The following is a 17,500-nucleotide window of genomic DNA, read 5'->3' on the forward strand; positions in this document are numbered from 1 at the left end:
TGCCTTTTTGTCCCGTGTGTTTGAGGGAAATGGAACCAGTTTGCTCAGAGGTCAGAGGTCAGAGGTTAAACGCTGGTGAAGCTTTAAAGGGAACATGTTGAGTGGTTGAACGCCGTGTTGAACGCCGTGTGCCTCAGCCAGCAGCTAAACTTCACTGCAGAGTTCAGCTGAATGTTGTTGAGGGGAAAATCTGTCATGTGTGTCTCCAGCGGGTCCCTTGACCTCTGACCTCCAGCTGTGTGAATGAAAATGGGTTCTCTCCCCTCTGCAGACACGCCCACCTTCTGCTAATCCCATGCAGTTTGGGCCCCAAAGCCTGCAGTCCACATGTGTTCTTGTGGCCTGTTGGAAAATGGTGCAGACTGGGGCGGCGTTCTCCCTTCCCTCACCAGATCCTCACAGACTTGCTTTTTTCTTTCATAGATTTTTTATTTTGTAAAATTATATAAATATTAAATAAATAAACAGGAAAAAGACATTTTATTCATTTTGGACGTGAATGTCTTTTTAAGAAGTGTTTTTTTTTCTTTTATTTGTATAAATTCAAGTCCAAAAGGCTACATAAGGTACATATTATACACATCTTAATTAAAAATGCTGCAAATATACTTCTTTATATAATAATACAACAATTAATAACAGTCATCAGCTCATGCGCTGAGCAGGCGGTGATGGTGGAGCTGCTGGAGTGCGTTGTGTGTGTGTGTGCGTGTGCGTGTGCGTGTGTGTGTGTGTGTGTGTGTGTGTGTTATGTAGGATACTCGCTTGAATATAACATTTAACAATTATATAATTGTTAAATGTTATATACACTACTCACAAAAAGTTAGGGATATTCGGCTTTCGGGTGAAATTTCAGGATGAACCTAAAATGCATTCTAACCTTTCCAGGTGAACTTAATGTGACCTTCTGTAAACTTTTGAATGCACATGTCCAACTGTTCAGTGTTTCAGTACTTTTTGCACAAGTTGCTGTTCTCTAACAAGGAGTTTAACGGCAAAATTCACAACAGGTGTTTGATGCTCCAGCTCATCGAGGTCGTATCATTAGGGAACGGCTGCTGGAGACTGGGGTACCTCAGATGGAGTGGCCTGCACTTTCTCAGACCTGAATCCCATAGAAAACCTATGGGATCAGCTGAGTGGCCGTGTAGAGGCTCGGAGCTCTGTACCCCAGAACCTCAATGTCCTGAGGGCCGCCCTTCAAGAAGAGTGGGATGCCATGCCTCAGCAGACAATAAGTCGACTTGTGAACAGCAGGAGACGTCGCTGTCAAGCTGTAATTGATGCTCAAGGGCACATGACAAGTTATTGACACTGACATTTTTTGTTGTGGTATATCCACCACTGTTGTTGGCTTTTGTTTCAAGAAATTGTTTGAGATGAGGAAATCACCAGTGCATGCTTCTACTTAAATGCCCTACTTTCATGATATAATATCACTGTAACGTGAACTTTTTATATTTTCCATAAATTTCACCCAAAAGCCACATATCCCTAACTTTTTGTGAGTAGTGTAATTGTTAAATGTTTAAAGGCTCCAGCACAGAGCTCTGACACCGAGCCGGCCTTCAAAGGGTTAATATTCATTTAATATTGTAGTAGTATTATTGTAATATTTACTACACAAAGAATTTTTTTTTTTCCTGTACCTTGCACACACACACACACACACCGCTGCTGCCTGTTGCCCAAAGCAAACTCAAACTGTTTCAGATATTTGAATGTTTCTTTTCATTTCCATAATTTCTTTCAGTTTATTTTTGTTTCAGTCGACTCACAGCAACTCGTTCGTTCGCTCAGCAGAATGTATCCCTCCACCAGAAAACTAGTCCCTGTGGAAAAACAGTTTTACAGAAATAATTCATAATTCATTCATCTATGAACTGTTAACTCAGATGTCATATAGAGGTTTCTGGATTTATCAGCTGAATGTGTGAATCAGCAGAGACTGTTCAGATGTGTGAAGCAGTTTGCACTTTATCAGAAATGAGCTAAAAGTTGGGAAAAACAGCGGAATGGCCCTTTAACGTCATTTCGCCTCCTGTGATGAGGAGTTTGAAATTAAAAGCAAAAAAAGTCTGGCTTACTATTTTTTTATGTGATTAAAATCTTTCAAAAAAAACCAAATGTTTGTTTATCGTCAGATTGTTTTCCTCCTCCAGGTAATCTCACCTGCGCCTCCAGGTAATCTCACCTGCGCTGCCAGATGATGCAGTGATGACATCATCACTCTGCTGCTGCACCTGCACCTGCACCTCCAGACCCCTGATCCCCCATCACTGATCTGACTGTTATTTGCTGTCATTTTAAAATAATCTTTTATTAGTTTTGAAGTGTTTTGCTAATTTCCTGGTCATTTTTTGAAACTTTTCTATACCAGTCTTTGGTAGGGTTTTCTTTTTTTAAATTAATTTTACATTTTTTTCCCCTAATTTTCTAGTCTTTTTTCAAATTTCCTGGTAATCTTACAATTTTTGCTATAAGTCTTTTTTTATTTTTTTTTATTTTTATTTATTTTTTATTTTATTTTATTTATTTAAATAATAAAAATTATTTGCTTGTCAGTGTTTGCCAACTTTCTGGTAATTTCATCCAGTTTTCTTTGGTAAATTATCTTTTCTTTAATGTTCTGCGAACTTCTTTGCTAATTAGCTCCTGCCTGTTCCTGACAGCAGCCTTGGCGTGTCGGCCGTGTCGTGGGATTCTTTAAAACAGTGAACAGTCAGATCGTCTCCAGGCCTTCGATGCTGTGGCAGCAGGAGAATCACACACACCAACGCTCAGAGGCACACTGTCAGTCTGACTGAGGCGTCCTCAGATCTTACGTGTACTTTGCATGTCTTACATAGTCCACCAGGTAATAAAGCAATACAACGTTAAGGAACAGGCCATAACTTCCAAACAATAAAGTGACCACGTGTGAGTGAGAGGAGCAGGCGGAGGGTCTGAGCTACAGCAACACAGGACTTTAATGGTTAATTCCTCCCCAGCAGTCAAAGGGTTAAGCAGCCTGAGCTCTGAGATGTTCAGGTGCTCCTCACAGTCCTCACTGCGTCCTAACAGCTTCTAGTCAATTCAGTTATACTGAGGGGCCCTGGAGGGCCTCGGGGGCCCCGGAGGGTCTTGTGGGTGTTGTGAAGTTGTGTGTGTTTTGGTGTGTGTTGTGTTTGTGATCTGCTGTTTCTTGAGACGGTCACATTAATATGTTTTAATATGGTTTTAATCTGCAGCCATAATCAGCTGTAATTCCCACTTAATGGCTGCTAAATCTCACCGCTGCTCGTCTCCTCTCTTGGCTCTAATCTGCTGCAGCTCGGCCTGTAAGCTCATATTGTTTTTGCATAATATTCTCAGCTCAAACTGATGTGTGTGTGTGTGTGTGTGTGTGTTTTGCTGCAAACCACAGATCAGATGTAACCCAGTTCAGCTCTGTTTTTTTTTTTTTTTTTATCTGCATAACAGCTAGCCTCCTTTTTAAAGTAACAGGAAATGGAAATTTAATTTCTCATAAGTAGTGTCAGATACACGGTGCAGTATGCTGATATCTGACTACAGTAGAAGTAGAAGTTGTTCAGTAAAAATCTACTGCAGTAAAAGTAAAAAGTGTCTCATTTCAAATGTCCTGGGAGTAAAGAGTTTAAGGAGATTTTCAGTGACTTGAAGGCTTTTTTTCACCTGCTGGACTCTGATTCTCCCTAAATTTGTCTTTTTGCCATCAAAGTCAGACTGAAGGACTCAGATTTCCAGCAGGACTGGAGTTTTTCTGCTTATATGCAAAGTTGTTTTATGCTCTTGCCTCAATTTTCCCCTTAAATTTCTCCTTCAAATAATTCCCAGAGAAATATGACTGTAACAGCAGTTCCTATGTTTCTCTGATGCAAAACCAAATCAGTTTGCTTCTAAGACGATGAAAGCGAGCTGGTCGGTGCTCAGACACACACTGAGCAGCCTCAGTGTGTGTCTTAGCTGCAGATTAACAGCAACAACACAAACCACATGAAGCTGGAAGTCATTAACAAACAAACCACAAAAACATGAAATAATCTGCTGTGCACCGTGTTGTCCTGCAGGTTCAATGATCACTAAATTAATCTGCTTAAGCTTTGCAGGCACACACACACACACACACACACACACACACACATTTAACAAAGCACAACAAACTCTGTGTGTGTGTGTGTGTGTGTGTGTGTGTGTGTGTGTGTGTGTGTGTGTTTACTGTCTTCATCTAATCAGAGGTAATAACTCCATTCTTTGCCTGAGAAACAAGAGACAATAATATAATCTGTTAATATGAAAAACATGTAAATATGAATTTATGAATTTTGACCTGTAGGTGGCAGCATCGAGCTGCTGCTCAACTTTCACTGATTCTTTTTATTTATTTATTTATTTTATAATAAATTTATGAGTTGTAAAAGTATGAATTATTTCTGTCAGATTAACTGTGATGTGTGACAGAGGAAAAAACACTAAATCTGATCAGTAACCGGTTTCCTTTCACATGAGAGGAGTTTCATCCTGATGAACAGTTTGCTGTTAATCTGCAGCTCAGTAAAACTGTTCTGAGGAAGCGCTGTAGTGACTGCAGTTCAACAGCATATGATAATTATTTTATACAACATAGTAAAATTATATGGTTGAGTGTTGTTCTCTCTGTCCAAACTAATAATACACTAGCCTAATTAAATGAATCCGATTCCCTCTAAGCTACATTTTGCCATTTAGTCCAGTTCTGTGAGGAACCCTGTTCTAATGTTTCCATGATTCATCTCCACACTCAAGAGAGAACCCCGCTGTTCACAAGTGACATGATCATTTCCTCTCTTTCTCGTGACATTAGTCGTTCTGTTTATTTTTTAAATTTAAATCTCAGTGAAAGTGAAAGTGTGAGATAACGCGACCTGCAGTAACGCGTTACCAGCCGGTGCTGGAGCACGTGCACACCTGAACACACCTGGGGAGAGAGAGACACACACACACACACACACACACACACACACACACAAAGAGGGGGGCGGGGCGTGTGTATGTGTGTGTGTGTGTGTGTGTGTGTGTGTGTGTGTGTGTGTGTGTGTGTGAGTGTGAGTGTGAGGTGAGGCTGTGGCCGTCCTGGATGCAGAGCAGCAACATGGCTGCACAGACCGGCAGCAGGAACCTCAGACCGGGGACGAGCCTCCTCAAAACCCTGCTGACCCGCAGCCTGAGACCCGGGCCGGGCCACCGCGGGGTCAGACCGGGACCGGGAGCAGGACCCGGGCAGAGCAGGTCCCTCTCCTCCGGGACCGGGAGGCTGTCCCCGGTCTGGAGCCCGCAGCTGCCCGGCCGGTCCCACCAGGAGCTGTACCGGCTCTCCGTGTCGGATCCGGATCAGTTCTGGGGCTCCGCCGCCGCGGACCGGCTCCGGTGGATCAAACCCTTTCAGCGTGTCCGGGACTGTGAGCTCAGCAGCGGCAGGATCGGCTGGTTCCTCGGGGGGCAGCTCAACGTGTCCGGTAAGAGTCTGTCCCGATGCCGTGCCTGTCCTCAGTCCGGATTAACTTAATCCTGTAATATCAGCACACAGCGCGTCAACAGTCACTTTACAAGCCGCATGTTCATCAGAGGCCATCCCATAATATTCCCGTAGGAGCTGGAACCACACAATACTGACACTATAGAGCTGACTTTAATTTGTAAAGTCTCAACAGGAATTTACAGCGCGCGCGCGTCACTGTGTAGTGAATCAGTAGTCACTAATCTATAACTTCATCAATGGTAATCTGTAATATTCCTCCACTAGGCCCACGCAGCAGTGAATTAACAGGCTTTTTCAAATCTTAATGGTATTCCTGTAATATTCCCATAATATCTACATATATCTAATATCTGATCTGTTTCTGTGTGTCTGCTGCCCTGTGGTGAAGCACATGTCACCGCACAGTCTCTCTGTTTAAAGTTCTTCCTTGTAATATTTCCATTATGTCCCTTCAGGAAGTTTTGTCCCAGTGCAATTCCTGTAATATTCCTGTAAGAACTTGTACCACAACATAGTGACTCAACACTGACTGTATACATACATTATTATTATTATTATTATTATTATTATTATTATTTTAATTTTATGATGGTTCTGCAGTGAAGTGACTCAGTAGTCACTCATTTACAGCTTCACCCAATCAATGGAAATCTGTAATATTCCTGGAGAAACTTGCACCACTCAATAGTTCATTAATAGGCGTTTCCCCAGTAATATTCCTATAATATCCATTACAGTGTGTCTCTCCTGTAGTGGACCAGGAGTCACTTCACAGCCTTTTATTTAATCTTGAAGTTATTCCTTGTATTACTACTATCATGTCCCTATAGGATATTTGTGCTATGACATTCTATTTTTGTCTCAGCGGTGTTCCTGTAATATTCCTGTAGGAGCCTGGACTGTGTCAGTAGTGAACTATCGAACCCTGGTCAAATAAAAATTATAGGGACTTGGAGTGTGTCCAAGGAATTCATTAGTGAGCTTATAATGACATACTGTTATCTCTGTAGTGATGTTTTCGTAATATTCCCACAAGAATTTAAATGAGTAGTAGTGAGCCCAAAGTGATCTCATTTTATGGTATGGTTTGCTGTCTCCTGTTATAATCCAGTAATATTCCAATAAAGACTTGTGGATTTGCTGTAATATTTTTTAAAGTGTCCTTTAAATTAAATCCGACATGGTATGAGTGGTGTTTGTTCCCCTTGGGCGTGCTGCACAACATGATTTTCTAAACCTGTTAGACCTGATCTTCACTCTTAAATCCATTTCTGGATTAAGTCGACATTTGCATGACAGAATAAAAACACAGCAGCATTTCCTGAGATTACACACGTCTGGCTTATGTTTCAGCACATTTGTCAGTGACCACAAGATAAATGTTGTTATGATTATGTGATGAAAATTCATTCCGAAGTGGACTGACAAGGTGTCCAATCAGCAGGTAAAGTGGCTCTGCAGGTCAGGGATTTGTACATGTAGACCCTCCATTCCTCCTCTGATCTGATGGAAATTACTAATTTATTTTATTTATTTATTATTTATTTGTTTTATTATTTATTTTGAAACTTTTGAAGGTTCATTTGCACTCTATGATGGGGCATTAATTAGAGCCATTGTAGTGAAAAAAAAAAAAATCAAGCTGGGGGAAGGGTTAATATTCTCAGAAAAAAATTCAGAAGTTTTGAGATTAAATTTGTAAATTTATGAGAAAAAAACCCTGGATATTCGATGAGATTAAAGTGGTAAATTTATAAGAAAAAAAAAATCAGATTTTATACAGTCACAAATTTGCAAAAAAGAGAAAAAACTCAGAGAGATTAAAGTTACAAGTTTATCCAAAAAAAAAAAAAAAAAAAAAAAATGAAAAAATGAAAATGAAAATTCTGAGATTATAAATGTGGAGCCAAGGACAGAGAGGAAAAGGGTGTAATTGTCTGATTTAAGGTGGTAATCTGGCCGCCACCTGTCTGCCCACCGCTCGTGGTTTGTTAAGGAACCGTGGTCTGAAAGGTTCTTTGTGCGATCTGATAAGGTTCTCTGTCACTGTGAAGAACAGCTCTTGGTTCCAGATGGAACATTTATTTTTCTGTGTGATGCTGTGACTGTGACGACCCCTCCTGTCTGTGCCTGGCAGTGAACTGTCTGGACGTCCACGTGGAGAAGCATCCGGACCGAGTTGCCCTCATCTGGGAGAGAGACGAGCCGGGCACCGAAGAGAAGGTCACCTACAGGTGAGAACATGCAGCCTCTCACTCTATGCAGATGACACACACATTTACCTGATGCTCACCCTGCCTCAGCTGCAGTTAGAGGCATAAACATGAAGCAAATGTTGGATCTGTATTAAGAAAAGATCTTCGCTCTCGGTCTGCAGCCTCGTGTCTACGACCACATCCCAGCCGTGCTGATCTTCAGTTTAACAGCGCGACCTCCAGTGTGATGTTGCTTTTATATAGCAGATCTGCAGAGAACGTCTCATCAAATAACAGTGATAAGACACACCAGCTGATGATTTACGTGTTTAATAAATTTTTCGGCTCCACCAACACAAGCAGCTCTTTCAGAAGCCGAGCAGCTCCTCCTGCCTGTCGCCACTGAGCATGTGCAGCAGAAATGTGATCTGATAAAACCTTCAATACAACAGCACAAACCTGTTAGCCTGTTAGCTAAAATAGCTCCACGTGCATTGCTTTCATGTGCTTAGGAAATTGGATAAAGGAAGATTGTTGCCATTGTTGCAAATAACAAAAATTTGTTTAAAAAAATTATTATTTTTTTAAGAAATAAAACCTTCAGGCTCCTGGAGTCCAGGGTGTTCACTTCTCTCCTCAGACGGTTTCTTTTGCCTCTGAAAACACTTTAATTGTGAATTAAATATCTGTGTAAACTCCAGAGCAGCTCGGTGTCAGTCAGCCTGCCGCTGCTTGTGTCACTGGTCGCTGCTTCTTGGAGATGTGGCCTCAGCTCGCCACCATGAACACAAAGGCTGGCTTTATTTCTCTTCTCACAACATGGGGGCACAAAAGGAGAGCAGCTTCACATTTGTGACTCTGCCTGTCCTCGTTACATTACAGTGTTGATAAGTCTGGTAAAGAATGAGATTAGCCTTGAACACGCTGAGCTGGACAGGACACAACAACCTGAACTAGACACAACAACGCAGCAGGCTGCAGAGACAGCAGACAACCTGGAGAAAAAGAAGCACAGACGTCAGGAGCCCTGAGTTTCATTTTTTATGCTTTATTGAAGCAGGAAGCTGCTCTGAGAGCCAGGCCTCCACCACGAGGCCCTACATCCCCACAGACTGCACAAGACAGGGACAACCAGAGGCCCTTACATGTATAAAATACAATAAAAATTAAAAACAACAACTAAGATTGTGCCTGGCACAGGAACATACAGTGATAGAAACACAGGAACAGAAGACCTGGATGGAAATGAAACACCTGTGTAGCCCATATTATCATGAAGAGCTGCTGCATAGTTCTGCCATACATAATAACATGGATTATTGAATTATTCTTTAAAAACTGCAGTGGTCTGAGGAGAAGTCAGATGGTGGCACTGTAACCTCTGAACACATTTCTCCTCCCGTCTGTTGCAGTGATCCTCACACCGCTGAAGGTCCAGGAGGATCCACCACTAATGAACTTCTCCTCAAACCTCAAATCTCAAACTTCTCTGCTTTGGTTTTTAAATTCAAATCATCATGATCCGCTGTGTGAATCAGATGCTTCAGAGCTGCTGGAAGGTTTATTTTTTCACTTTGACAGAGCCAGGCTAACGACTCCTATAGACTTTAAGTCTTTATGCTAAGCTAACAGGAAATGCTACCCATAGGAAATGAACCACTGGTCTCAGTCTGGGGAAGGCGGGAAAAGGGGATTTTACCCAAAACATTACAGTATTCCTTCATCAGCCAGTGACATTTATAGCCCCGCCCACACCCACATACCTGTCCTGCTGTCTGACCTTCAGGGAGCTGCTGGAGACCACCTGCCGCCTGGCCAACACCCTCAAGAGCCATGGTGTGTGCAAAGGGGACCGGGTGGCCATTTACATGCCCGTCTGCCCACTGGCGGTGGCGGCCATGTTGGCGTGTGCACGTATTGGCGCCGTCCACACGGTGGTGTTCGCTGGCTTCAGCTCGGAGGCGCTGGCGGGCAGGATCCAGGACGGTGAGTGACGCTGCGCTCGCAGTTTGATGATTTCCTGACAGACAGGAGACGCAGGAGAGAGAGTGCTTCGTCTATGTTAGCTGAAGCTCGCTCGGCCTCGCCATGTGGTCGTTTCCTCCTGCAGGAAACATGAAGAAGAACCTGCACACGTCTCATCCCCTGTACATCACCTGTGTGGACAAAACATTTCACACCTGACAAGAGGTTGTCTGTGTCCAAAATAAAGTGTCAAGGTGTGCAGGTTCTTTCTTCATTTCCTCTTGACTGTTTGCAGCACTTAAAGGAGAGGAGCATAGAAATAGAACCGGTAGAACCGGTGTGGTCCAAAGTATTTATGGGATATTTATGGGTGGTTCCTTTTGCCAAGGCAGCAATGAGATGCATCTTTTTATTAGACAGATCCCCCAGAACCCCCCCCCCCCCCCCCCCCCCCCCCCCCCCCCCATCCCTTTGTTTGTTTGTTTGTCTTTCTGTTTGTTTGTTTGTTTGTTAGCAGGATATCACTAAATCTCCAAAAGTTATGAGTAGATTTGCATGAAACTGTGTGGAAATATTGGTCATAAGGCAAAGAGGAAGTGATTTACATTCCGACATGCTCTGCTGAGAGGTGATGAATAATAACCTCCTCCGCTCCACCTTCAGGGCTCAAACAGCAATGGGAAACATTTTTTAGATTCTGAAGGCTTATAGTGTGTATAATCTGTATGGGTTAGAACATTATGATCCGATAGTCTTTGTTGTTGCAACAGTTCTTGGGTTGGTACCATTTGCTGCACAGATTTGGTGCAAAATTTAACAATTTTTGACGACTGGAGAATTAATAAAAACGGTCAAAAATCCTCCAAAACTTGAAAATGTCTAAAACTTTTGACATTTGGAGATTTCTGTAAGAACTGTATTTTTTCAGTGACTAGAGTGGTTACCACCTGTGAAAGGCAGACTGAGGACAGCGGCGTGCGCTGGAGGTGAGGAGGTGAACTCCTGCCCGTCAGCTGTCGCCTCTGAAAGATCTCTGAAGAACTGCCTTCAGAACACAGAGCGTTTTGGACCGGGTTCTGTAACCTGGAGTGATTCTGGGTTCAAGTCAGCAACAGATCCTGCCAAACCTTTAATCAACTTATTGATTCTGTCTCTGATTAATCTGCTAAAGCTACTGAGTCACTGTACCATGCATGCAGCAGGAAGTCCAACAAACGATCAAACATCTGACTGATTATCTCATATTCAGTATAAGATGATGTTTTACAGATGCATGTAGAACAAATACAGAATTTACCCGAGCGATGCATATACATACGTTGACAGCTGTACTTTTTTGAAAACTTTATTTCACTTTACAAAATATTCGGCAGTTCTCTGGAAATGCAGCACCTCTGCGTGGGGGTTCTAGCGTGGAACCATTGGAGAACCCCTGTCTCAGGGCTGCCAGACTGACAGGTTTTGGGATGTGGACTACTTTACCAGGAGCTGAGTGGATTTTTCAATCCATTAAAATGACAATATACACATTCATAAATTGTATTAAGTTGTTTCTGCAAACAAAACTCCTCATGCAGTAACTCAGACAGATTTCATATGAGTTACTATCATCTTCCTGTAAACACACACAGTCCCTGCAGTGTTTCTGTGGATCTGCCTCAGTTGTGTTTGCTGCAACATTATCAGTATTATTTTGACTTTTTGATAGCATTGTGTTCTCTGCAACGGCATGGAGAGATAACAATTTACAGAGCCGGGGGAGACGGGTTCTTATTCTGAGAAGAAAACTCAGAATTTCTGAGATTGAAGTTGTAAATTTATGAGAAAAAAAATACTTTTTCCAATACTTCTCTTTCTTCTCCTCTTCTACCTTTGAAGGCTCCATATGTGCTGCCCCCTGCTGGCCGTGTCTCAGGCCTGCAGCTGATCCCCTCAGCAGATTCTACTCTGACATGGGATTCAGGAACAAGGAGATCCTGCTGATCTGAGCCCAGAATCACCAGATTGTTTTCTTCTGAATCGGCCCAAGTCACAGCAACGTCTCTTCAGAGTCCAGATGCTGAGGAGGAGGTTGTGATTCTGGGCTCAAACCAGCAGGATTTCCTTCTGACTAGTTTTTGTGACTCTATAATCTCAGAAGAGGTTTTTTCTTATAAACATACCACTTTAATCTCATAGATTTTGAGTTTTTTCTCAGAATATTCCCCGTCTCTCCCCTGGCTGCATATTTTCCTAGAGTGGCTCTAAGACGCTGTCGTACACTAGAACTCCCTCATTAAAAACAAGTAGCCTCACAGTTTCTGCCTGATCTTGCTATTGGTTATTAATCAATTTTTATTTCTTATAGATGTTGTTCTTTATGATATTTGGGTGTTTTTTAAAATAATTTTTAGCAGTTATTGGGCAGGAGAAATGACATGGTTGCTGAAGCCTCGGCCAGGCGGCAGGTGGGTCACCCTCCTGCAAGTATGAAGATCGAAGCTGCTGTGTGCTCAGAGATGCCTGACGCCTGCAGGCGGGGTGCGTTTGATTTCCACCCTGGCTCAGTTTTCACTATGTTCTGCTCGTGGGTGGGATCTGAACCCCAAACCCCTGGTGGTGCTGCTGCCTTGCTCTGCCCTGAACAGCTTTCAGTGATGTGCTGCAGGTTTTCCAGCCAGCAGAGATTAGCTCCACCCGCCTGGCCCTCCCTGCAGCGCAGACCCGGTGCTCCGGGTCACTGGTGTTTTGTTTTGGAAACAGATTTTCCCTCCAAAGCCAAACATGGCCTTTCCACAGCCGGTTGAGCGGGACGGGCGGCAGCTCGCACCCTGTGAATCCAGGTCAGCTGCCTGGGGACCACACTTTCAGGACGTCCTCAGCAAAATGCAGACCAGTTTAAACACTGAGAGGCGTCTGAACTCTGATCCAGTATCAGCCAAGGGAGAGAGGAGGGATATTCTGAGAAAAACGCTCAGACCTTTCAAGATTACAGTTGTATGTTTATGGCAAAAAAAAAAATCTCTCTCTCTCTCTCTCTCTCTCTCTCTCACTCTGGTTCTCTCTCTCTCTGCCTGTCTCTCTCTCTCTCTCTCTCTCTCTCTCTCTCTCTCTCTCTCTCTCTCTCTGCCCGTCTGTCACTCTCTCTCTCTCTGTCTCTCTGGTTCTCTGTCTGCCTGTCTCTCTCACTGCCTGTCTGTCTGTCAGGTGACTGCGTGGCTCGTTAAGTTTTCTTGTTAACGTCATAAAACCTGAGACAGTTATGAGTTTGATGGTTTAATATGAGGTTTTTATGGGTCGCTCTGTGCTACTGTTAGGGTTAGGGTTACTACTCCTAGCTGTCGTTTTAGTTTTAATGAACTAGGATGACCTTGTGCTCCTTTATGAGCACATGGAGGTCGTTTCAGGTGATAAAGCTGCAGGGTGTGTCAGGTGTAAACACAGCTTTCACCTGTAGCTCACCTGGAAAAGAAGATGGAAGCCAGCGCTCAAAAAAAAATATATACAGTACAGGCCAAAAGTTTGGACACACCTTCTCATTCAATGCGTTTTCTTTATTTTCATGACTATTTACATTGTAGATTCTCACTGACGGAATCAAAACTATGAATGAACACATGTGGAGTTATGTACTTAACAAAAAAAAGGTGAAATAACTGAAAACATGTTTTATATTCTAGTTTCTTCAAAATAGCCACCCTTTGCTCTGATTACTGCTTTGCACACTCTTGGCATTCTCTCGATGAGCTTCAAGAGGTAGTCACCTGAAATGGTTTTCACTTCACAGGTGTGCCTTATCAGGGTTAATTAGTTGAATTTCTTGCTTTATCAATGGGGTTGGGACCATCAGTTGTGTTGTGCAGAAGTCAGGTTACTACACAGCCAACAGCCCTATTGGACAACTGTTAAAATTCATATTATGGCAAGAACCAATCAGCTAACTAAAGAAAAACGAGTGGCCATCATTACTTTAAGAAATGAAGGTCAGTCAGTCCGGAAAATTGCAAAAACTTTAAATGTGTCCCCAAGTGGAGTCGCAAAAACCATCAAGCGCTACAACGAGACTGGCACACATGAGGACCGACCCAGGAAAGGAAGACGTAGGGCTCTAGTTTCGCAGACCAGGCGAGGCGGGGGCGTAGCGCAGATGCGCTTCGCCAACTGGGTATGGCCAGGCGGATTTTCCAAGTTTGGCACGCCGTGCTCGGTGGCGCAAGTACTCCGCCATCCCTCCTACCGGCGGAGGGGAGGAGAGAAGGCATGGAGTTGGTTTGACACAGCCGATTCACATTTAACCAATCAGATGGGCCCCTGTCCTCGCCTTTAAAATGCGCTGCGCGAAGGCGTAATGAAAGTTTACACAGCTGACATGGAGGTCTATTGCCGCAGGCGGAGCGGAGCTCAGGAGACAGGCGCGGAGCGGAGACCGGCGAGCAGTGCGGACACGTCACCAAAACCTCACCGGCAGGCTTCAGGAATGTCAGGCACATGAACGATGCAATAAATACCGAAAAAAACACTATTCAATGCTACGATCACAATCAGCACATACATATATCTCCATATCAACTGTCCCGTCACAGCTGATGTCAGATCAAAGGAGATTGGCACCGTTTGTGCTGATTGTGAGGTTTTGGTGATGTGCGCCAGCCAGCCAAACTTCCACTGCGCCGGCTCCGCTCCGCCTTGCGCGGAAAGTAGACGTGGTTTCAGGAGGCGAGCTTTTGGCGCACCTCGGCGAAGCCTTTTTGCACAAAACTGTCACTGCGCCAAGCCGAATCTGTTGACACCTCCCCCCGCTGCGCCGCCACTCCCATCTCCGCGCAAGTCCGTCTGCGAAACTTGGACACTGTCCGCCTCTGCCGTTTCGCCGGTCGAAACTAGCTCTGCGCGGGGTTCGCCTCACTGCGCCACCCCGCGCTGCGCCGGGAAACTAGAGCCCCAAGAGTCACCTCTGCTTCTGAGGACAAGTTCATCCGAGTCACCAGCCTCAGAAATCGCAAGTTAACAGCAGCTCAGATCAGAGAGCAGATAAATGCCACACAGAGTTCTAGCAGCAGACCCATCTCTAGAACAACTGTTAAGAGGAGACTGCGCCAATCAGGCCTTCATGGTCAAATAGCTGCTAGGAAACCACTGCTAAGGAGAGGCAACAAGCAGAAGAGATTTGTTTGGGCCAAGAAACACAAGGAATGGACATTAGACCAGTGGAAATCTGTGCTTTGGTCTGATGAGTCCAAATTTGAGATCTTTGGTTCCAACCGCCGTGTCTTTGTGAGACGCAGAAAAGGTGAACGGATGGATTCCACATGCCTGGTTCCCACTGTGAAGCATGGAGGAGGAGGTGTGATGGTGTGGGGGTGTTTTGCTGGTGACACTGTTGGGGATTTATTCAAAATTGAAGGCACACCGAACCAGCATGGCTACCACAGCATCCTGCAGCGACATGCCATCCCTTCCGGTTTGTAGAATCTACAATGTAAATAGTCATGAAAATAAAGAAAACGCATTGAATGAGAAGGTGTGTCCAAACTTTTGGTGTGGACAGGTGTGTATAGGCCCAGAAGAGTCCCGATCTCAGCATCTTGCATTTTTTTTTTTTTTTCTTTGCAAATTTTTGGGTCATTTTCTACTTTTTTTTCTTCTGTTGTTAAGTTCCAGGACTTTGTTTTGTTTATTAATTTCGGGTCACTTCCTTATTTGTTTTTGTTTTGAACTTGTCAAGGTCTTCTAGCCTCTCCATGGCAAATCCAGGCAGTTTGCTCAGGTTTCTGGAAGTCAGCTCATGCCCCAGGGGTCACCTGTCAATCGGGCTGTGTGGGCGGGGCTTGGACTTACTACTGCTGAGGTTCTGACGCTGGAAATTATTCTGCTCTCTGAATGTGTTTGTTAAATATTAAATGGTCAATATTTAACGAGCCATTCAAACAGCACACACCTCTGACACACACACACACACACACATTTTTATGTCTGAGAACAGGCGTCACCAGTCAGTGGAATCCATTAGTGGAACCCTTACTGGGTCCAGGTTAGGGGAGGGTATTGATAAGAAATTATTGATATCAATGCCATTATCGATTCTTCTTATCGATACAATTCTTTATCAATTCTCTTATCAATTCTAAGTATGTTATTATGTCCCTAGGAAAGACAGGGGGTGGTGAGGTGGGCAGTAGCGGTTTTTGACACGGGCAAAGTGGGCAGCCGCCCGGGGCAGCGTTTTTTCATGACACATGGGGGGCGGCACGAGCAGAAAAAAAAAAAGAAAAAAAAATCATCTGCGCCTCGAAGCGGTTTTCTATTATCTATCATCAGGGCCGGCTCTGGGCATAAGCGGTGTAGGCGGTTGCCGAGGGCACAGTTTCTCAAATGGGTGTACGTGGAGGAACTCCAGGGGGTACGTGAGATTTTTATAAATTATACAACCCGTAGATGCGACCGAGCAATCTGATTGGTCAATCAGACGTTTAGAATGTGCTCAAATGAGCATGACACCACGGCTAGCCGTGCTCAAATGAAAAATATCTCATCACTGAAAATATTACTCCGCCTATGTCTTATTGCCTGAGTCTGTGTGGTTTCCATGGCAACACGAAACGTTTCACTGAAACCCGCATCAAAAGCCACTGTCAACTTTGTTCGCCTGCATAATGGACCGTTTTGTTGTCAGTTTTGATTTCTTTGGCAACCTAAGTTTGGATAAATGGCTGAACGAGGAAGAGAAGACAGAGGAGAAAAAGGAGAGATACGCGAGAGTGATGAGTGAAGAGCTGGATCAGCTGGAGAGGTCAGGAAATGAAGCCGGTACGGCCCGGTCAACGTCTTGGGCCGTCAAATGTCTACAAGACTACCTGACAAACACCGGGCAAACAGCTGATTTCTCACCTGTAAGGAAAGAAGAGCTGAACAAGATCCTCCTTTAATTTTATGGAGCTTTAATTTTTATAATAAAGAGAATGAAATGCCTCAGAAGATTCAGCACCACGGACAGTACCTGCTGAGGCAGATTCAGCACCACGGACAGTACCTGCTGAGGCAGATTCAGCGCCACGGACAGTACCTGCTGAGGCAGATTCAGCGCCACGGACAGTACCTGCTGAGGCGGATTCAGCACCACGGACAGTACCTGCTGAGGCGGATTCAGCACCACGGACAGTACCTGTAAGAGTTTCCACGGAGATGTGCGGCTGTAACTTTGTTCTTGTTATTAATGTGTTAATGTTACCAGTTCTTAATTAGCCTATTAATCATTATTAGTTTGTTTAGTCTTTATGAGTTTCCTTGGCCATTGATTTAATTAATTTATCATTTTGTTTGCATCTGTACATTGGAATGAACATTTAATAAATCAACACATTTGTGAAAGCTGTGGTCTTTATTTCAGAGGTAAATTGATAACAGCCTGAAAAGGTGATTCTATAACTCTGTTCAGCCTTAATGTGACTGCTTACTGTCCTTACTTTTGCTGCTTAGCCACATTAATCGGAGCTGACGTTAAATTGGAGTGACACACCCCCAGCTGAAATAAAACATCTGCCAGTGACTTTATGAAAAGACAGATGTTTATTGTGGCGCCAACACTGGAAAGCAGTAGCCTGTATTTAAATATAACTGTTCATATAAGCTGGTTGTAGATAAAGATCAGCTGTGCTGCTGAGTCGCTGTCACGGCACCTGTCAGATTAAAAATGACTGAGAAGTCGGCAGGAGTATAACTACATGAAAAAATGATTTTTTCCAGCGGATATTCTAGTTCCAACATGATTGAGCTAGCAGAGCAGTTTTGTGTTGCTGTGTGTGGTGTTTATTCAGTTTTGGGGAATCACGATGTCTAGAAA

The 17,500-nt window shown here is 43.8% G+C and overlaps 2 protein-coding genes across 2 annotated transcripts in view; both read left to right on the forward strand.

Moving 5' to 3' along the window:
• Positions 1-589, forward strand: part of LOC115373033 (zinc finger protein 70-like) — a 5,289-nt gene extending 4,700 nt beyond the window's left edge. The window contains exon 5 of the mRNA XM_030071257.1: positions 1-589. This exon is cut by the window's left edge and continues 1,592 nt beyond it. The gene's annotated coding sequence lies outside the window, so the exon portion shown is untranslated.
• A 4,515-nt stretch (positions 590-5,104) lies between these two features.
• The window catches only part of acss1 (acyl-CoA synthetase short chain family member 1), a 37,549-nt gene continuing 25,153 nt past the window's right edge, over positions 5,105-17,500 (forward strand). Inside the window, exons 1-3 of the mRNA XM_030071243.1 lie at positions 5,105-5,498; positions 7,659-7,755; positions 9,503-9,702. Coding sequence (XP_029927103.1) covers positions 5,120-5,498; positions 7,659-7,755; positions 9,503-9,702 — 676 coding nt within the window. The 5' untranslated portion in view covers positions 5,105-5,119. The remainder of the gene's footprint in view (positions 5,499-7,658; positions 7,756-9,502; positions 9,703-17,500) is intronic.

Source organism: Myripristis murdjan, chromosome 15 (assembly GCF_902150065.1).
Source record: "Myripristis murdjan chromosome 15, fMyrMur1.1, whole genome shotgun sequence".
NCBI classification, from domain to species: Eukaryota; Metazoa; Chordata; class Actinopteri; order Holocentriformes; family Holocentridae; genus Myripristis; species Myripristis murdjan.